The 22,360-nt window shown below is 36.8% G+C and overlaps 1 protein-coding gene across 1 annotated transcript; it reads left to right on the top strand.

Annotated features, from left to right (window-relative positions):
• The first annotated feature begins 2,344 nt into the window (after positions 1-2,344).
• adgre5a (adhesion G protein-coupled receptor E5a) lies at positions 2,345-21,129 on the top strand. Its single transcript, XM_079835031.1, has 19 exons — positions 2,345-2,691; positions 5,657-5,734; positions 6,051-6,197; positions 6,281-6,433; positions 6,553-6,699; positions 6,806-6,931; positions 8,534-8,577; positions 8,677-8,796; positions 11,761-11,914; positions 12,018-12,134; positions 12,487-12,668; positions 12,765-12,929; positions 14,566-14,760; positions 14,887-15,104; positions 15,190-15,256; positions 16,504-16,595; positions 16,914-17,082; positions 17,738-17,833; positions 18,265-21,129. The coding sequence occupies exons 1-19, from the start codon at positions 2,664-2,666 to the stop codon at positions 18,304-18,306; spliced, it is 2,340 nt and encodes a 779-aa protein (XP_079691157.1). The 5' UTR covers positions 2,345-2,663; the 3' UTR covers positions 18,307-21,129.
• Positions 21,130-22,360: the final 1,231 nt, after the last annotated feature.

The following is a 22,360-nucleotide window of genomic DNA, read 5'->3' as shown; positions in this document are numbered from 1 at the left end:
TTGTCAGAGAAATTTGCTAAATAATGTCCTCTACAGAGGCAAAACCTCTATGGGTCTCAGGAGGATATTTCTCTCTCGTGCAGTGTGGCATTTATATTTAGATGTCACTTCCGAAACTTTGCTGCATACATTTGGCCGTCGGTCCTCTTAGCAATAATAGTTTTGTTCAATGAATGACTGTAGCCTCGAAAGTGAGCCAAGATTAAGCCAAGATCGCTACGGTCACTAAATGCTGTTGCTTTGTCAGTTCATCGAGATCTCACAAAGTTCCGTTATAAAAAGGAAGTCATCAACAATAAATCTCTTACTTACATCGTGTCTTGACTTTGTTTGGTCAACCCCTCGGTCAATGAGAGGTTTTGTGAGCCTGCATTAATGCCGCCTTCACGTGCTATTGGAAATTTGATAATTCCGACTTCTGAAATCGTGAGTTACGAGCTCATTGAATTCAAGTTTCATTGCATTCAATGTGAGGGCGTTCATGTGCAATTTTACCTAGGAAACTCGTATTTACGATAATTGTGAAGCACGTCAAGGCAGCATAACTCAGCACTGAATAAAAACGTTTTAAGCTGTGAGATTCTGATCGCGTTTGAGAAATCAACAACTATATCTGTGATTGGCTACATTACTCACTGCTGCACAAACTCGCTGTAAATAGATGCATTTGAATCTGCCAAATCTGTTTCGCCAATATTATTACAGTATCAACTGAGGGTGCTTTTGCTTGCGTTTGAGGGTGCTTAGCACCCCGTAGAACTGGGCCTGATGCTATTTGAGTAACCATGTATATGATACAGTTGTCGTCAGATTTCATTGGTGATTTTAAATATGACATTTAATCGTAAGCTTGGTGAACAGCTTTGGAGAGTTTGATGTTTCCCCATTGAAAGAGGTATAAGCTGCACTTGCATGACTGAAATAGCTGCCCGAGAGGCGTTTCAAAGACGGCCGCCTAGTAAAATGAAAAGGGACTTTTGTCTGGACCAGCTAAAGTAAAGATCACTATGGCAGAGCAGACGGAGCTGGAGACCATCAGGGTGTTTGTTCATCAATCCCATAACACAAAGATCATCTGAATGTGTTTTATGGGATTGTCTTCTTGAGAAAAAATATATATATGCAATGCTGCCTGACAACTGAAGTATCATAATGAGGTATCATACCATTCTTTTTTTTGTAGGTTTTGAAACAGTCATCAACAATGATGGAAAAAGAAAGCCATTTCTCTTCCACAGTGTCTGTAAAGCTGCGATATCAAAGAATCAATCACCAGGTCACAGCAACACCAACACTACACAAATGGGTCTCATTGTTGAGGGACAGTACTTGTTGACTTGTCCAAGTCATTACTCTAGCCCAACGGAACACAGCTAGAAGACATTGTTTGTGCAAATGTAACTTTGGACAATATCAGCGCAATGTGACTTTAAATCTGTCACACAAACATTCCCATTGGAACCTCTGGTATGAAAACAGGCTAAAGGTTATTTCGGCTAAAGCATTTTTAGGGAGGAACATACGAGTATTGTTAACCCAAAACAATGCCAAAAACATTTATGCATTAGAAACTGCATGAATGATAAAACATTAACACTGAAAGCAGAACACTCTTGAAGAACATTTCTCTGAAACCTTCATAGCAACGTGAAAACAGGAAGTAACACGTACAAATGTACACATGCATCATCAGTGTTAACCAGCATATGGTTTCAGGGTGACTCAATAAATAAATAAATGGTAACATTTTATTTTACAGTGTATTTATTGCAACTTACTGTCCTAACCCCATAGTAAGCACATGTTAATTCATTTTACTCAGTACTCAAATGTATAATTACACTGTAACAAAGTAATAATAAATGTTTTAAGCATTAATGAACATATGTCAGAAGAAAAGATTCTATATCAAACCTTAAATGGTTCTATCAGGGGCTTCATATCGAACCTTTTAGGATAATTTTGTATTTAGATTAAATTTTATGAATTAAGCAGCTTGTAAACATACTTTATCAATAGAAAAAAATAGAATTAAACCAATTACACATAAGTATTATGCAAACATTTAAGACATTTCTCATAATAAAGAACCTTTTTTTGCCACAGAGTGTTCTTTAAGGTTCAGTTAAGAACCCTAAGGTTCTGTATAATCCCATTGAACCATGTTTTCAAAGAATGCTTTTGCTTCCTAATGAAATAGAAAAGATTCTGAGCACAGATTAACATTAAAGAACTTTACTAAACTGACACCATGAAGCATATTTTCATTTTATTGTTACATTAGCTGCCAACAATGTCCCCGCCTCCCTCCCTCTCAGTGTCAGCCAGAGCAGGGGCTGGGCTCACTGACAAAACTCGTACAGGCACTTCAGGCTTCAGCATTTAGAGTCAGCGAGAAAGACACAAGACCCAGCAAGATAGAGAAAAGGAGCCATTCAAATAACAAAGCCTCACAACTTATGGTTTTTTTCTATATGGTGAGAAAAAAGTGAGGAGTTCAGCCTTGCATGGAAACAGAAGATAGTTGGAGAGGCGCCTGAAGAAAAAAAGAACGACTTTTGAAGAGTCTCAAGAATTTTCTTGTATGGAATTGCTCAGGATCAAAGCATAAGCTGATTTCATTAATTATTTTTCAATTTGCAAGTCTATTTCACTCTTTGACCATGAGGAAAACGTATCTGCTGAGTCTGGGTGAGTCACGCTTCAGATCTTCTTAGGATTGAAGTTTCCACTGATGAATGTAGAGACAGATGTTTGTATGGAGCCACTGTGTGGTTTTGCTAACTCAAGCGTTGCCCTGCCAACAGTGTTGCAGTTTTAAAAATAGTGAAACACAAAATGGCCATGAGAGGAAACTGCCACAGATAGGAAAATCTGATGTCACAATGGGGTAGATTTTGTGTAAATCAGGCCCCATGAGCTCTAGTTATCTGGAAAGTACCAGCTGATGAATAGAGAAGAAACAGAGGGTTCTGCTCCTGTTCTCACAGTCTTAAGACATTCAAGTGTTTGGAAAACAACTGTGAAGTGAAATTAAAGAAGTATCAGATCTGGTTATTAGTACATGGTTTTGAGCAAGAGATTGTTGTGAAACAAGGACGGCTATATATGCCAACACTGCCCTTATGAACCTTCAAAGATGCTGAAATGGTAAAATCACAATATACTCTGTGAGTTCAGTATAGGATCCCGTGGGACAATGATAAGTGAAACTGGGTGTTGTTTAGCTCAAAGTTAAAGGGCTAGTTCAGCCAAATGTGAAAATTATGTCATTATTTACTCACCTTCACTCTTTGAAAGAAGGTTAAATGGGTTCAATATAGAATCCTATAGGGTTCTTGACTAAATTTTAAAGATTTATGCTAAAAAGGTTCTATAAAATGAGAATTGTATGAAAGCTTGTTTCTGCCACAATATAATTTTTTTTTTAAAGATAATCTTACAATTGCGAGTTTACATCTCATAATTTTGACTTTTTTTCTCAGAATTGAATAAACTCGCAATTGCGAGATATAAAGTCACAATTGTGTGTATAAAGTCATGATTGCGTGATATAAAGATATCCGAGATATAAAGTCATAATTGTGTGTATAAAGTCAGAATTGCGTGATATAAAGATATGCGAGATATAAAGTCACAATTGTGTGTTATAAAATCAGAACTGTGTGATATAAAGTCAGAACTGCGAGATATAAAGTCATAATTGCAAGATATAAACTTGCAATTGCAAGATATAAACTTGCAATTGCAAGAAATAATGTTATAATAACTTTTCGCAATTGCAAATTTATATGTCGGCAATTCCAGAGGCAGACGTGAAGTATTTTTACTTTTTAGTAGGCCAACATTTTTCAAGTATATGTTCTTTAACAGTGTTTTTCTTTGGAAAACAACATTCCACTACATGCCATACTTCACTACATTCCAAAGCATAATGTCATACTTTTTACTGTACTACATATCATAAATATCATTTCATATAATTTCCCCTTTAATACTTAATTACATAAAAATTTTGTACTTTCTTACTTGAACTCAAGTATACAGTACTATATTTCCAATGTAATTAAGTATTAAATGATATTCAATATGGAATGTAGGGCAGTAAAAGGTGAAATATTATGCTTTGGAATGTTGTGAAGTAAAAGTTTTCCAAAGAAAAACACTCTGATAAAGTATAGACACTTGATGTATTTATGCACTTAAGCAGAGTAAAAATACTTTACTGTCCACCTCTGCGCAATTCTTTATAACTCACAGTTGTGACTTTATATCTAGCAATTCTGAGATAAAAAGTCAGAATTGTGGGATAAAAAGTCGCAATTACCTTTGTTATTTTTTATTCTTTGTCGGAAACAGGCTTCCATTGAAATTTCTTAAATGTTTGCACAATATACTTTCCTGTTTAACATGGTATTTCAATTTTTCTATTGATAAAGTTTGTATTTATTAAATTAAAATTAGATCCATAAAAGGATACCATGATCGGAACCTAAGGTTCTATGAAGAGGTCCCAAATAGAACCTTTTCTTCTCAGAATGTTTTAACCTGCATGGCTTTGTTTCTTCTTGTGGAACACAAATAAAGATATTTTGAAGAATATTGGTAACCAAACCATTTTGATGACCAATGACTTCGTTGAGACGTTTCTCAAAATGTCTTCTTTGTGTTCCACTGAAAAGAATAGTCATGTTTGGGTGAACTATCCCTTTAAAGCTTGAAGTTGCATGACTTTGATTTTGACAATGGAAAAATTTTGGCGGAAAGCGAATCAGGACAGGAAATCCAAGGTGTTTTCATGTGTCCACACAGCTAAGGGGCCCAGGATGATGAGATGGTGACATTAAACCAAGGGAAATTATGAAGAGGGGAAAAATGTTACAAAAACCTTACTGTTAGGCTGAAAAGAATAAGAGCAAAATTATAAAACAATTGTTTTTCTGGTGCTTACACAGTAATGTGCAAGACCACACCTTACAGTCGAGTCACCACAGTGGGTTGTAAGTGTTTTTAATGGTCTGCCTGCGGTCAGAGCATGTGACAGTGTGTCCGTCCGAGTGCTGCCTCTGTATGTTAAATCTGTTAGTTACAGTTCTGCACAGTGCCTCGCCCAGAGCATACTTCCTGAATGGCCATCATCTCAATGCAACTGTCATGAACAATGAGTAGAAATAGAATTAGATGAATAGAATTCTTCTTCTTCCAACTTTGTCCTCTCAGACTGTTTTTCATAACAATTTAGCCATTATGGGCTAAAAATAAAGGGTGATTTTGGCAGCATGTCTTATCTATAAGATTAGGATAGGCAAAAACAAGGCTTAGTTTGATATGCATAACACTTAACTGCTCAATGGCACCAATATTTTCAAACACAATTCATATACAGTGATTTCCAATATTCTGAGACCACTACTGAAAATGCTTATTTTCTGTTAAATGCAAACGTTTTCATTAGATAACTACTTTGAAAAGTAAAACGCTGAATTGAAAATCAACATGAATATCAGAATGTCTTGGTATTTTGTTCTGTTTATTTGCAGGTGTATATCAGATATTCAATGTGGTCTCAGACCTTTGGACCCACTATATGTGCATCAAGCTATATACCAAAGACACTAAACATGCAGTAACAGACACTTTTCATTTGTGTTTATAGGTCTTCTGTTGGCACTGACAGAGAACATTCTGATGGACTGCCCAGTTGGGGAAAAAATTAAAAGGGGAAACTGTTCAGGTATGCATAAAAAAGGCTAACATGATATATTTCTCTTTTTTCAAGAGCTTTAACAATATCATGGCTAAAACAGGATTTTACTTTGTACGTGTACGTTTACACTGGCCCCACACACACACACACACACAAAATGATGATCAAGTTTTGTTGATATAGTTGAATTTTCTTTTAAATAGCTGAAAATTAAGAAATAGCTTTAAATTATATTGCAGATATAGGACACATTTATGTACTGAATCTGCACTCATTAATTAACTGTAATCAAATATAAAGAAAAGTGCTGTGGTTATTCATATATTTTCTGTCATTGCTATAGATGAAGATGAGTGTCAGTCTACACCATCTATTTGTGGAAAAAATGCAAAATGCTTCAACACCAATGGCAGCTACTACTGTCAATGTCACGAAGGGTTTCGCGCAGCGACTCACAATTTCACATCAGCTGATGGAACTAAATGCAAAGGTAAAGAGAGCTTGATATGATGCATCTCATATGACCTCTGTGCAGCAGAAACAACATCTGAATCTCTGTTCATCTCATTTCAGACATCAATGAATGTGCGAATGGAGGCGTTTATTGTGGTTCTAATACAGAATGTGTAAATTCTGACGGAGGTTATTCCTGCACATGTGAAAGTGGCTACATTTCCAGCGATGGGAAAGAGATGTTTATTGCAGGACAAGGAGTTCAGTGCAATGGTAAGAAACTATTACAGCTAGACATTTTGTGGCCATCTATTGTGTAACATTGCTTTCGGTCTAATGTGAGAGTTTTCATTTGGCATGTTTTTGTTTATTGTCTGCCCCTTAAATTACAGACAGAGATGAATGCACCGATCCCAGTTTTTGTGGCATAAATGCAACATGTCATAACACCCCCGGTCATTTCTACTGCAGCTGTAATCTGGGCTTCAGACTGGAGTCAGGAGAAACTAACTTCACTGATCCTAATGATAACTGCGAGAGTAGGTCCTTTAAAACTGTAAACTCCAAGTTTTGACATTGCAATTTCAGTTTATTTTTGTGAAATGTAAGATACTTCTCCGACATGTTGTTCTTGTGTTGTTGAAGGTGTATGTGACATTGATAAATCTATCTGTGGAGAAGGAGGAATCTGCAAAAACACCAAAGACGGCCATGAATGTGTGTGCAGTCCAGGATTCACCAACTATGGTCACAAACACATGAAATGCACAGGTTAGTGTTCTCTGTTCACATCTGATCCTGGTTCTTAAATATCTCTTAAATGTACCACTTTCCAATAATTCATAGCACACGACAGTTGCCTGCGTTTGCACTATTAATGCACAGACTATCAGTTTGAGCAAAATAGACAAACTAACTGGCGGTTAGTTTCACTGTAAAATGTACACTGTAAAAAGTGGTAACTTGCAATTGTTACCTTAAATAGCTATTTCTACATGATTTAACCCATAGGGTTGTTGGTGTATATTGGATTGATTCAGTGATATTAAATAATATTTTTTGAAGATTTTGTGTTGTGCAAACATTAAATCAGTGTTAATTTCGTTGACAAATAATTTTCGTCATAATTTTCTTCAACAACCTTTTTTCACTGACGAAAATGAGACGATAACTAAATAAAAACTAGTGTTGGATGACAAAAACTATGACGAAAATCAACTGTAATTTTCGTCAACAAATAAAAACGAGACGAAAATGTTAGGGAGGGACGATTAGGGAAGAGATTCAGTCAGAACTGATGTCGTGTGTAACCGGTGCGCACATTTGATCTGAACGTGCTGATCTAACGGCTGGAAAACACGGCGCTGTTGAGCTTCTACAGGCTCATCCCCAATCCAGCGCTCCAGAGCGGCTCACAATCAATGAATAACACACATTTATGCCAGGCAATTGTTTTTGAACTAATGCTGATGAATAATGACAATGTTTACTTTACGATGTTTATATAGTAATATGTTTTAGACGGTTGTAACAATGCATATTTCATCTCCTCATCTGAACTTGAATGTGCTCCTGCAACTGCAACAGGGGCGCATGCATTTTAAAATAAGAGTCCCGGTGTATTTCCAGCTGGTTTATAATTAAAAGTCACGCAAATATTCGTTTTTGCTTACACAATAAACTGTATTTAATTTCATTCCCATTTAATTCATAGTCAGGAGGAAAGACCAGTATTTGACACATATTCAATAAAGTATCAGGGTTATAATAGTTAACTAAAACCATAAAAAAAAATCTTTGTTACTTGAAATTATAAATGATAACTGAAATTAAAAAAATAAATAAACAAACTTATTTGAAGCTTTAGCTTAACATGATATACTAACTAAAACAGAAATACAAAGTTATAAAAAACTATATAGATGTTTTTAAAAACAAACAAAAAAGTGAATTGAGCTCTCTTTCGTGTATTTTTAATGTCAAAAACAAAATTATGTCAAAATGTCAGTTCAAGTGACAGTCGGTTATGTAATGCTTAAATGCTTAATGTATTACAATTTAACTAAACTCATTAGATTTTAGGAGACTAAATCTACTGTAGATTTAGTCGACTAAAATCTTATGATATTTAGTCAACTAAAATCGTATGATATTTAGTCGACTAAAACTAGACTAAAATTAAAAACAATTCAGATGACTAAAATATGACTAAAACTAAATGGCATTTTAGTCAAAAGACTATGACTAAAACTAAATCAAAATATGCTTAACACTGCATTAAATCTGTTCTGTTGGTCTGAATATCAGCTGTGATCACAGCTGCACTTTTTCTTCTGTGATACTGCTTAATAGTTATATACTTTTCTTTTTCAGAGCTTGAGTGTAACACATTTATAAAGGAGAGCAAAACATCCCAGGTACTGCATAACTTTACTAGATTACCGAAACAGAATATTACAGTCATTCACAATCAACTAGAACACTGATCTCTCTTTTTCTCTGTGTTGTCTGTATAGGAATTTCCAGAGCTAACCAAACTTGTCTATTTGATGACCAACATCTGTTTGGGAGTGACTGAGAGTGAGTCTGTCAGGAAGGAGCATTTTAAACAAATGGATGGAGAAGGACTTCTGGAGGTGACATCTTGTAAAATACAATATTTATATATATAAGTGTTAGTTCACCCAAAAATGAAAATTGTGTCATTCATTTCGCACCTTCATGTCGTTCCAAACCTGTAAGACCTTCGTTCATCTTCAGAACACAAATAAAGACATTTTAGATGAAATCCGAGAGCTTTCTGACCCCTTCATGCAATTTAATTAACACGTTCAAGGTCCAGAAAGGTATAAATATCGTTCGAATCATCCATGTGACTCCAATGGTTCAACCTTAATTTTATGATGCAACGAGAATACTTTTTGTGCACAAAAACAAACAAAATAACGACTTTATTCAACTATTTCGTTCTAGCCTGTGCCAGTCTCCTACGCAGTTTACGTTGTAAATACAGTACATCTCCTGTGTCATCATCACACGCATGCATTGCGGTGCTCACGAGAACAGCATCTGCCGTAGAACTTGAAAGTGCTGCACTGCTTACAATGGAAACTACTTACAACAAACCACTGGAGTCAGATGGACTACTTTAAAGGTCCCATGGCATTAAATGTTCATTTTATGAGGTTTTTCAACATTAATATGAGTTCCCCAGCCTGAATATTGTCCCCAAGTGGATAGAAATGTTGATCGGTGTAAACCCGACTTCTGGCTGTCTCTCTCTGCCTTTGAGAAAATGACAGGCCAGACGAGCCAATCCTGAAGTCTCCTGGTTTGACGTCCAAGCAGGAGCGGTTTCCTCCCTTTCCTCCGCCCAGAGAATCTGGCACGCCCATGCAAACGCTCGCGAGATCATTGCTTGTGAACGCTGGCAGTTTCTCAGTGTTTGGATGTACACATGAAAACAGAAGTCTTTTTTCAGTTCCTTCTGATCTGTGATCAGTGATTTCTGATGTGTAGCTAATTATTTATTATTCGTGCACACAATGCGGCTTCTCTCTCTCCAGACAGAACGGTGTTTTCGTGTTTTCTATCTTGTGAGTCAGTGTTTTTGTACGTCCTCGTCGCGTCTATCGGTTCTAAAATGTGCATACAGTCATGAGTTTCTGCTCAACATCGGCCTCACACACGCCGAAGCTCGGGCTGCACTGGCCGTTGGCCTTCAACATCCCCGACCCCCAGTACTGCATCTGGCCCACAGCGGAGGCACCAAACGCGGCGCGAGATTAAGCAGAAGGGGGGTAAGCGTGAGCATATTCGGGCTAGCCAGCCTAGCCCCACAATAAACTGGATTACATTCGATTACTGCTGTTGTGTCTTTGTTTGCGCTGTGTACCCAACGCGCATCACTGACGCTTTAATTTTAAATCGGTTTTAATTTAATTTTAAAAAATTTAATTTTAATTTTTTCAAATCGGACTGAATCGTTCTAAACGGTTCGCGTCTCGAGTCAGCGCTGATCCATAATTGACTAAAGTTACTAACTTTCTGACATGAGTGACAGTCCCTCCGACTAGAAATAGACTAATAACCTGTAGTATATGCTGTAACTATAACAGTTCAGACATGCTGAGAACTGATGTGAAGTGAACTCAGGTCCATCTGTCTCTCTGGCAGCAGCTCGTGCCTGCTCGTGCCTCGTAGACCTCGTTAAACCACGCCCCCTCCGCTCATTTAAAATGCAAAGATGTCAGCCAATCACAACAGTGGGCGTTTTTACTGAAGTCTCACAGCAGAAACGCCTCTTGAAGCAGGGCATTCAGCCACAGGGCAAACAGCAGTATAGAAAAAATGCCTTTTATTTCTAAATTATGACATTTTATGATGTAAAAGTCATACTAACAATATAAGTACACCTCAGGAAACATTATAAAATAATAGAAAAATGCCATGCCATGGGAGCTTTAAAAATGTTTTTACTACCTTTCTGGACCTTGAAGGTGTTAATTAAATTGCATGAAGGGGTCAGAAAGCTCTCGGATTTAATCTAAAATGTCTTCCTTTGTGTTCCGAAGATGAACGAAGGTCTTAAAGGTTTGAAACGACATGAGGGTGAGTAATTAATTTCACAATTTTTCATTTTTGGGTATCCCATTAAGTGTAATGTCAAATAATGTCAAATTAAAAATGTTACTTCAAAGTACATTATAAATAATTTACATTTGGTTAAATGTTTTATCAATATTCTGTCGCACTTTAAAATTTACACTTATTTTGATGTGCATATGCAAAGTATTTGAATATAATTTTAACTATAGTGTGTTATTCAGTATTACATTTAAAGTGAAAATATTTTAAATGTACTAAATCTTTACAAATATACAATTACAAATATATGTATACATTTATGACACAAGTTTCAAGTATATTTGAGTTTTTTCACAATTGCTTGTCAGTATATTTTAACCATATTTCAAAGAAAACAGAAGTAATTATGAAATTGCGTTAAGATGGACTGGTAACACTTTAGTATGGGGAACACATATTCACTATTAGCTATGACTTTTGCCTCAATAAACTCGTAATTTACTGCTTATTAATAGTTAATAAGGTAGTTTTTATAGCGTTTAAGTTTAGGTATTGGGTAGGATTTAGAGATGTAGAATATGGTCATGCATAATAAGGCATTAATATGTGCTTTAAAAGTACTAATAAACAGCCAATACCCTAGTAATATACATGCTAATAAAAAATGTAACCCTAAAACAAAGTTTTACAGATGGACTTAATTCTTAAGTGTGTCAAAAAAGCACTCTCAATTTAATCTAATTGCATTTTTCATTTAATTTTAATTAACATGCAATTAAGTGTCTGCATAAAACATTCAGTTTGCACTCAAGTATAATCTTTTAAAGTATGTTATTTCTATAGTAAGTACTCTTTTTAAATGTCTGCTAAAGTGTAGTTCTTTTCCACAAGGGTATGCTAAATCATGTGTTAAAGAGCCTTGCATAGATTAAATAAAGTGTCTCTGATTAAAACAGATAAGTGCTTATACTCAAACACTGACGCAAATCCCTCCCATTTTACCCACCTTATAGCAACTTTTGAGTGCTTTAGATGCTCTGCTTCAAGGTGGATTCAACGGTGATAACCGTAAAGTGTCAGACATGTTTTATATTGTGGAAAACATGCTGAAACTGATAGGACCTATACTGTCAAAAAGCCAGACTAAGAGATCATCCATTAAAACTGGTAAGAAATAGGTCTACTCTACACGGAAATATTATACTTCAGTACCAGACAACTGCTTCATCGAGTCGTTTCTTATATTGTTAATGTGGGTTTTGCCCTACAGAGGTGGAGCTGTTGATAAAGAGGGGCAGTTCTCCGCCTGAGGGTGATTTTAATTTATCCACCAACAGCACACGGTTTGCATCCCACTGGGACACAGCAACAGGAAATACATCCCTCGGTAAATATTCTTAATCACATTTACAGAGTAAAGTAAAAAAATATATACAGTATACTGTGCAAAAGTCTTAGGCATGTTAGCATTTTCACCCCTCTGAAACTATGGTTTTAAGTCAGTAATATGAGTTTACATTTCCAAACATTCATTTTGCCATTAATTGTAATAATCCAGTGAGATTTTTGTATGCACAAGTAGTCAGACAACAGCCGGTGTGATCCACACTGAGATCATTTTTCAGAGTGAAAATACTAACGTGCCTAAAACTTTTGCACAGTAATATATATAAATTGAACATGCATTTTTTCACACATGCAGTATAAAGCTATTTTTACTGTCTTTGTGCATCAACCAGGCTTTACGACTGCAGCTCTCCTCAGCTACAAAGGTCTGGAAGAATCACTCAATTGTGACCATTTAGAGACACAGAAAAAGCAGAAATTCAAGCTCAATTCAAAAGTAGTAACTGCCACTGTTAGTAACCCAGAGACTGCCAATCTAAAGAAACCAGTAACTCTCACGTTTTCTCACTTGGAGGTATGAAACCGTTTGCTCTCAATGTACCACATACAATGTGTTGCACTAATGTGATGTGTTGTTAATGCATATTTTGAAATGTACATTTCCCTCCAGAACACACCTAAGAATCATACATGTGTGTTTTGGGATCCTGAACTGGAAGGGGGCGCGTGGTCGCAAAAAGGCTGCATTAAAGTGAACTCCAGTGATGACCAGACTGTCTGCTCCTGTACTCACCTCAGCAGTTTCGCTGTGCTGATGGCTCTCTATGACATTGGGGTTTGTACCCTTAACTATTTTCACCACATCACATCTTGAGCTCATCATAGAAGTGAAACTTCTAAGCCTTTTACCAGTTCCTGTAACATGCACTAAAGATTTTGTTAAAAGATAAATACTATTTAAGAAAAGTGATTCTCTCTTGTAGACCTCCTACAGATTTGTGACCCTGGACCACAAAACCAGTCATATGTTGCACGGGTATATTTGTGGCAATAACCAACATTGTATGGGTCAAAATAATCGATTTTTCTTTTATGCCAAAAATCATTTATTAAAGGGTTTGTTCACCCAAAAATGAAAATTCTGTCATTAATTACTTACCCTCATGTCGTTCGACACCCATCAGACCTCCGTTCATCTTCGGAACAGAAATTAAGATATTTTAGTTGAAATCTGATGGCTTTGAAAGTCCTCCATTGGCTCAATGGTACTCTACACTCTCAAGACCCTTAAAAGGTACTAAAGACGTCGTTACAAAGTCCATCTCACTACAGTGGTTCTAAAATAACTTTATGAATCGGCGACAATAGTTTTTGTGCGCAAAAAAACCCTAAATAACGACTTACATAGTGACGACGATTTCAAAACAAAGCATCATGAAGCTTCGAAGCGTTATGAATCACTGAGTCGATTCAGCGGTTTGAATCGCCAAATTTCAGCAGTTTGGCGGTTTGACACACGATCCGAATCATCATTCGGCTCAGTGATTCGCTTCGAAGCTTCATGATGCTTTGTTTTGAAATCGTCATCACAATGTAAGACATTATTTAGGGTTTTTTTGCGCACAAAAACTATTGTCGCCGATTCATAAAGTTATTTAAGAACCACTGTAGTGAGATGGACTTTGTAACGACGTCTTTAGTACCTTTTAAGGGTCTTGAGAGTGTAGAGTACCATTGAGCCAATGGAGGACTTTCAAAGCCATCAGATTTCAACTAAAATATCTTAATTTTTGTTCCGAAGATGAACGGAGGTCTGACGGGTGTCGAATGACATGAGGGTAAGTAATTAATGACAGAATTTTCATTTTTTGGGTGAACTAACCCTTTAAGTAAAGATCATGTTCGATGGAGATATTTTGGAAATTTCTTACCGTAAATATATCCAAAATGTATTATTAGTAATATGCACTTTCGCACTTTAAAGGTGCGATAGCATGCATTGATACAATATTTTAAATTGTTTTCTGAGAAGGTATGTGGCTTAGGTAAGGGCAAAAATACTCCCGATACGGTTTTACATGTCCATTTCCAACCCTAGAATTTGTCCCTAGAATGTAATGGTCTGTTTTTGCCTTATTTGGAAGGGTCATGAATAATAATGTTGAGCTCTGCTCTGATTGGCTGTTTCACAGCGAGGCTCATTTCAGTTGCTCACACAAGTGCAGTTATTCAGCAAACACAATCGCAAACAGCACAACTGGCTTGTGAGTCGTGACAGAACACAGACCACCTGAATGACACTTTAAGCAGAAAATCTCAAATGGAGATTGCTGAAATGCATCTTAATTGTTTATTGGTGTGTTCAGATCATCTGCACGCGCGAGAGAGAGCTTGCATGCTCATGGTTTATCGTAATATTAATCATAAGGTGAAATCTGTTATGGATAATCTTCATTTACTTTCTTAACCAGGCTGTATACGAGCTGAGTCTGATCACATGGGTGGGACTGTCACTGTCTCTGGTCTGCCTCCTCATCTGCATTGTCACATTTTACTTGGTGCGATCTATCCAGAGCACACGCAACACCATCCACCTGCACCTCTGCATCAGCCTCTTCATCGCCTACTTTGTGTTCCTCGTGGGCATCAACCGCACAGAGAATGAGGTAAACTGTGGCTTCACACGAGTTAATAGTTCACGAGTTCACGGGTCTGGGTATGTTTGTCTAGGTCTGAAGTGATGATAATAAACATCCTGTGTGCTCGCTTCTTGTCCTCATGCTGTGGTTCAGGTGGGCTGTGCAGTTGTTGCGGGCGTGCTGCACTATTTCTTCCTGGCTTCGTTCTGCTGGATGTGTCTGGAAGGAGTGCAGCTCTTCCGCATGGTGGTGCTGGTCTTTAACACAACACTGAGAACCATGTATATGATTGCCGCTGGTTATGGAGTTCCTGCTGTCATCGTTGCAATTTCAGCCACAGTGCATGCAAGTGGATATGGCACTGAGGACTAGTGAGTTTTAGACATAACTGATGTCTAATCAGAATATCTTTTTCTTTTTTTTGTTATGGTATTAAGATGTTTTCTTTATCTTTAGCTGTTGGCTCAACATTGAAGATGGCTTCATCTGGAGCTTCTTTGGGCCAGTTTGCGCCATAATTATTGTAAGTAGCTACTGTTGCACTTTCCTCAAATAGATTAGAAAACAGGATCTGAAAGGCAATGACGGGAGTGGCATGTCACAAGAGTGACAATGACATTTTATTTTATTTATTTGATAATAAACATTATGCAAAAAGTTTACTGTGATGGGTAGGGTGAGGGGGGCACTTTAGTTGAGATGGGTATGGTTAGGGTAAGGGTTCGGATTAGGCACTTTAGTTGAGATGGGTATGGTTAGGGTAAGGGTTCGGATTAGGCACTTTAGTTGAGATGGGTAGGGTTAGGGTATGGGTTCGGATTAGGCACTTTAGTTGAGATGGGTAGGGTTAGGGTAAGGGTTCGGATTAGGCACTTTAGTTGAGATGGGTAGGGTTAGGGTATGGGTTTGGATTTGGCACTTTAGTTGATATGGGTATGGTTAGGGTAAGGGTTCGGATTAGGCACTTTAGTTGATATGGGTAGGGTTAGGGTAAGGGTTCGGATTAGGCACTTTAGTTGAGATGGGTATGGTTAGGGTAAGGGTTCGGATTAGGCACTTTAGTTGAGATGGGTAGGGTTAGGGTATGGGTTCGGATTAGGCACTTTAGTTGAGATGGGTAGGGTTAGGGTAAGGGTTCGGATTAGGCACTTTAGTTGAGATGGGTAGGGTTAGGGTATGGGTTTGGATTTGGCACTTTAGTTGATATGGGTATGGTTAGGGTAAGGGTTCGGATTAGGCACTTTAGTTGATATGGGTAGGGTTAGGGTAAGGGTTCGGATTAGGCACTTTAGTTGATATGGGTAGGGTTAGGGTAAGGGTTCGGATTAGGCACTTTAGTTGAGATGGGTAGGGTTAGGGTAAGGGTTCGGATTAGGCACTTTAGTTGATATGGGTAGGGTTAGGGTATGGGTTCGGATTAGGCACTTTAGTTGAGATGGGTAGGGTTAGGGTAAGGGTTCGGATTAGGCACTTTAGTTGATATGGGTAGGGTTAGGGTATGGGTTCGGATTAGCCACTTTAGTTGAGATGGGTAGGGTTAGGGTAAGGGTTCGGATTAGCCACTTTAGTTGAGATGGGTAGGGTTAGGGTAAGGGTTCGGATTAGGCAATTTAGTTGTTATGGGTAGGGTTAGGGTAAGGGTTCAGGTAGGGTAAGGGTTCAGGGTTAGGTAACCCTAACCCTAACCCATACCAACAGACAATATTATTGTGAAAGAAATATAAAGGGTGAAATCAATTGTTTAAACACAGTTTTTCTTGTTTGTTTCAGGTCAATGTATTCTTCTTCCTCATAACAATATGGAAGCTGGCGGAAAAATTTTCCTCCCTTAACCCAGACTTAAACAATCTACGCAAAATCAAGTGAGAAATGTTTTTAAACCCTGTACACTACCGGATTAGATTAAATATGTTGTTTTAAAGAGGTCTCAAATATACAGAACAAACAGTAATATTGTGAAATATTTTTCTTATTTAAAATAACTGTTTTCTATTTTAATATTTAAACTGTAATTTATCATGTGATGTTAAAGCTGAATTTTCAGGAATCAATACTCCAGTCTTCAGTGTCGCATGATCCTTCAGAAATCATTCTAATATGCATTAATATCGTTTTAGTGTTTGTCACAGTGTGCTGTAAGCAGCCCTCTTGAGCTTTCACATCTTCATCTCCACCTACAGGGCATTTACGGTCACTGCGATTGCTCAGCTGTGTGTCCTCGGCATCATGTGGGTGTTTGGCTGTTTTCAGTTTAATAACGACACTCTGGCAATGTCATACATCTTCACTATACTAAGCAGCCTGCAGGGGGTGCTGATGTTCATCATGCATTGCTGGCTATCAAAACAAGTGAGTCCTGTTTCTTCACTCACAGCGATACACAGATTAGCTGCAAATATGGAATGATAGATCAACCATGGCTTTGTCAATAAATATAAAGCCTGAGACAGTTAATATTAAACAATAAACTCTGACACAGGATAGGGATTGATAAATTGAACATTTAAATGAAAATAAATGAATTACAGTTCATTTATAACAGTAGATTGTTTAGTGAGCGGTGACCAGGTTTAATACTGTGGTAATTATAAAATTAAATTAAATAATTCATCAAATTAGTATTATATTGTAAATGTGCTTTTTTGTTGACCCATCCCAGCCATTAATATGATTTGAAAGATGCCAGTTTTATGTGATATTAGGGGGCGGGACAGTCTCATTCTAGAGAGCATCTGATTGGACAAAAATCTGTATAGGGCAGGATGAGTCACAAATTATTTTTGCTCTTTTTCACAGCAAGAGAATGTATATACATGTTTAATTCCTATCTGTTAAGGTTACTTTTGTCAACTTTTAAAAATGCATTAGCATATGGATGACTTAAAAGATCATATAGACGAAAAGCCACACACCTCTCACAAATGCATTAAAAAATAGCCATAAAAATGGCTAATACTGATCTAATATGTGATTTGTGATAAATGTCTTTATAATTTCCCCACAGGTGAGAGACGAGTATGCCAAATTCCTGTCATGTATCTGTGTACCACACAAGAGGAAATATTCAGAGTTCAGCTCAAACCAAACAAGCAAATCGCAGGTAAACTTACTCTAGTTATAGGTACCGTTCAGCTCTTGCTATGCAAAAAAGTTGAATTGCAAAAAAAAGAGGTTGAGGTGCATACATAGTTGGATTTATGTCTCAATGTGGAGAATGCAAATACCTCAGCAATACTGAAGTGTGCTCATTAACATTTTGATTGCATAAATGTGTTTACTTGTTGCTTTGACATCATCGTCCGTCAGGGCATGAGTTGAAGTGTCTTCATCACAACAATTACACGGACATCAAAGATCGCATACTAACTGCTAGCTCAGATAGGAAACATTAGCATTTCACATTGGGAGGTGATGATCACTTGAGCATTTTAATCAGTGAGCTGTGCGTTTCCATGTAATAATTAGTTGTGACCGTGAATGTGAATGAGCTTGAGCTAGACAAATCATTGGATTGTCTGTATTCTTTTACAGGCCTCCAAGAGCGTTCAGAACACTGGTGAATCCCACATTTAAGAGGCCATGTCAACAGACCATCGATTTTATCATTCATTCGCAAGTTGAAGTGCCACATTATCTCTCTATACCTGCTTTCTATGGAAATGATAATGCATTGTATTTGGGTGATTCTTCACTTAGGGGAACTTTTCTACCTCTTAGGGTAATTGTTTTTATAATGCCTTTAAAGATATCTTTATTTTTCATATGATAATGGTGTCTCTTTGATTATTTCTTTCTCACTTTCTCACAAGTTTTCAAAAATTACTTCTGCCAGTATTTCTCTTATATTTATTTAAAGGCACACTATGTAGTTTTTCGCAGCTAGAAGTCACCTATTCAAAACAAAGGCATAGCTTGATGATGCCGAGATTGAACGCGAAATCTAGGGAGTTGTAGTCTTGACCTCACAGCCGGTGGAAAAGAATCCGGACGGGACTCAGTCACCGCTTCCGCTTCTCTACTTCCGGTCAAGCGTATGTGGGGTAACGCAGCGCTGTTTTATCATATTAGATACATTTAAGTGTGTCAAAATCAGTGCTCGAAGTGGGGCGGTACTCACTGGCACCTCTAAATTTTACTCTTAAGCGTACCTGCACCTTTTCTTGTGTACCGCTACTTCTCGCCTTTATAACGGACGCCCAAATGTTTAATTAAGTGCCGCGCGAATCACTGTAGGTGCATTCAACATCGCGCTCCAAAAGTGTTAAGCCTTGTTTATACTTTAGCCTGGCTCCGCAGCACCAGCATCCGCTGACTGCATGTGCGCCTCGTCCGCTTGCCAAGCGAAATGGGGTCTCGCCAAGGGGGTAATCCAGCCCCCGGGAACCGTACCTTACATTGGCGTGGCCATTGCTAACCAAGCCATCACCTGCTGTTAGCATCCCATTGACTCCCATTCATTTTGGCGTCACTTTGACAGTGAATATCTTTACATCTGAGGCGTTTAAAGACTCCATTTGTCCATTGTTTATTTCTAAACAAACACGACAATGTATAAAATGCTCCATTACCTTGTATCTTACACTATCACCCCGTTGAAGCTATTTTTGTAAAATATAGGCTAACAATTGCGTCATAACCACGTGACTGTGTTGCACTGTTGAGCAAATTACTGTATAGACCCGAGGAGATAGAAGACTTGCCAATTCAACTCCGTTGAAGTCTATGGGGTAGCTCTGTCAATTTCTTTTACTGTCTATGGGTCTCGCACTCTCAACGACCGCCCACTCCGCGATGACGTAATTTGCCGTGCGCACCCTCGTGGACGCACCGAGTATAAACACCTATGTGACGCTGATGATAAAATGTGCAACCCATTTGAATTCTATTGAGATTGTAGTAAAACATTACAGAGAAAGTCGAACATGAGCTAAACAGCCACTAAAATGACTGATGAAAAGAGGGGAAGCATCATCCTGCAAGCTTTTTAAGTTTAACACGTTGTATTTTATATTTATTGAGGTCAATTTTGGCTAGTTGTAGAATTTATAATATATAATCAGTTAAGGGAATAGATTTTTCACTAAAGATTTATATATTACACCTGTGGCATGTTGTAGCTATAGTTTCTAACTGTGTTGCTATTTGATTAGAAAAAAGAAAGAAAAAAGGAAACATCGGCCTGCATTGTAATGAGGTGCCGTCAATTGTAAATAAACCCTTATTGTAACAAATGCTATAGTTAAACAATTACAAGAACTATATGTTAGTTTTAAGGCTAAGTACAAGTTAGAAAGAGCTTTAAAATATGGACCTATTGACTAAACAATCCCCCCATAACCACACCCCCAACAAAGCCCCGCCCCCTCTGGTGAGTACCGGCATTATATTTTTTCCACTTCAAGCAATGGTCAAAATGATTCTATAACGTTACTCTGTGCATTCGCGCCGCGGTGAGACACGTAAGCTAGATCGATATTAGAATATCATATTAATAAATGCTGGATGGCTTGTGTTGCTAAATGGCATGCGATTAATGTTAAAACATTGTATGATGGAGAAAATGCTGTAGAATTAAAATTTGCTTAATAAAATTGCTTATTTCTCTGGATTTAAACCATTTAAACCTGGACATTCTTGTAAAAATTTGGGATAATGTATGTACACAAGTCAACAAAATATATCACAGTTCTAGTGGTTTTTGGATATTTTAATCCAAAAATCTTACATATTGTGCCTTTAAGTTCAAATCAAAAACATTCTACATATATTACCATTCAAAAGTTTTTAATGTCTTTGCTGCATTTGTGTTTTAAAAAAATATTACAGTTATAAAAATATAGAAAATACATTAATATAGTGAAATACTTTTTATAATTGAAATGAACTGTGTTCTATTTTAATATATTTTGAAATGTAATTTATTCCAGTGATTGCGAAGTGGACACATTATCCTTCAGAAATTATTCTAATATGCTTATTTGGTGTGCAAGAAACATTTCTTATTATTTTCAATGTTGAAAAGAGATTTGTTGCTTAATATTTTTGTTTTCAGGATTCTTTGATGAACAAAAAAACTGCATTTATTTTAAATAGAATATTTAGTAACATTATAAATGTATTTGCACTTTTGATCAGTTTAATGCTGAATAAATGTATCTCACCCCAAACATTTAAATGTTAGTGTAACATTTTTCCAAAGATTTTTTAATTTATTTGATTATTTGAATGTATAATTTCTTTTGTCTGCTTGTACCATATCAATGCAAATTATGCTTTATAAATTATTCTTATAATTAGCTCATGATGTTTGTTGTAAAGATTTATGTATATGGTAATGTCGAGTGTAAAATTTTGCATAATGAATCCTACTTTTCTGAATAAACATTTCATCACATTATCCTGAGACCACTTACTTCCAACTCAAAATCAACATATGATTTTTGAAAGGCAGGAGAAGGAATCCATCTTGGAAAAAGAAAATCTCTCTCTCACTCAACGGATGCAATGCTGCTTATATCTCTGCTCCTCGCTTTTACCATCCATTCATCTCAGACACAAACTAATCAACTGCAGATAACAATCACAGGACCTGCATTTAGGTGGAAATGAAGAGACAAAGCCAAACACACACCCAAAAATAATACAAGAAACATACACTGAAAATATAAAACTTTAGAAATGTGCTTCAACTTCATCTAAATTAATTGATTTTATTAAATTAAAATGCTGTAGAAATGTATTCTAGTGTTTTATATTTGACTTGGAATGATCTATGGAATGATAGATCAACCATGGCTTTGTCAATAAATATAAAGCCTGAGACAGTTAATATTAAACAATAAACTCTGACACAGGATAGGGATTGATAAATTGAACACCAACTTCTCCTTTCTGAATTCTGTCATGTATTGTCAAATCAATTTGTGGTTCACTTAACAACCAAGGTGGTATTGGAGCTATTGTTATAGTTGGTCCAAATATTTTTTTATCTATTCTCATTTCTTTTGTCCATTCCTGGACCTTCCATGCAAATCCTGTACCATGTCTAACCAACCAACTTTCCTCCAATACTTCCTTAGCTAAATGACTATTATTATGGCCCTTTAAACTTATCCAGTATGCCATAGATAGTTTTTGACGGCGCAAATTTAAAGGCATTTCTGATAGCTCCACCTGCATTGCTGCTACTGGTGTTGTTTTAGTAACTCCTAGAATGCATCTTAATGCTCTATATTGAATAACGTCCAATTTCTTTAGCAACGATGCAGATGCAGACCCATACACAATGCATCCATAATCTACTAGGAGCGAAGAAGAGCATAGTATATTCCCATCATTGATAATTTATCTGCACCCCAATCCTGTCCTACTAAACATCTCATTAGGTAAAGTACCCTATTACACTTCTTTTCTATAAATTCTATATGTATTTTCCAAGTCAGTCTACAATCTATCCATAAACCTAAATATTAAAATTTCACCACTCTTTCCAATGGCTGTTTACAACTGAACATCTGGTCCTATCTTTTTCCGAGTAAAAAACTGACAACAAGATTTAGTTGTGGAAAATTTAAAACGCCATTCTAATGACCATCTCTCAACACTCCCTACTGCTTTTTGAATTTTT

The sequence above is a fragment of the Gobio gobio genome, assembly GCF_949357685.1.
Source record: "Gobio gobio genome assembly, chromosome: 1".
NCBI lineage: Eukaryota > Metazoa > Chordata > Actinopteri > Cypriniformes > Gobionidae > Gobio > Gobio gobio.
The sequence above is the reverse complement of the archived record's forward strand: the minus strand, read 5'-3'. Positions and strand labels throughout refer to the sequence as shown.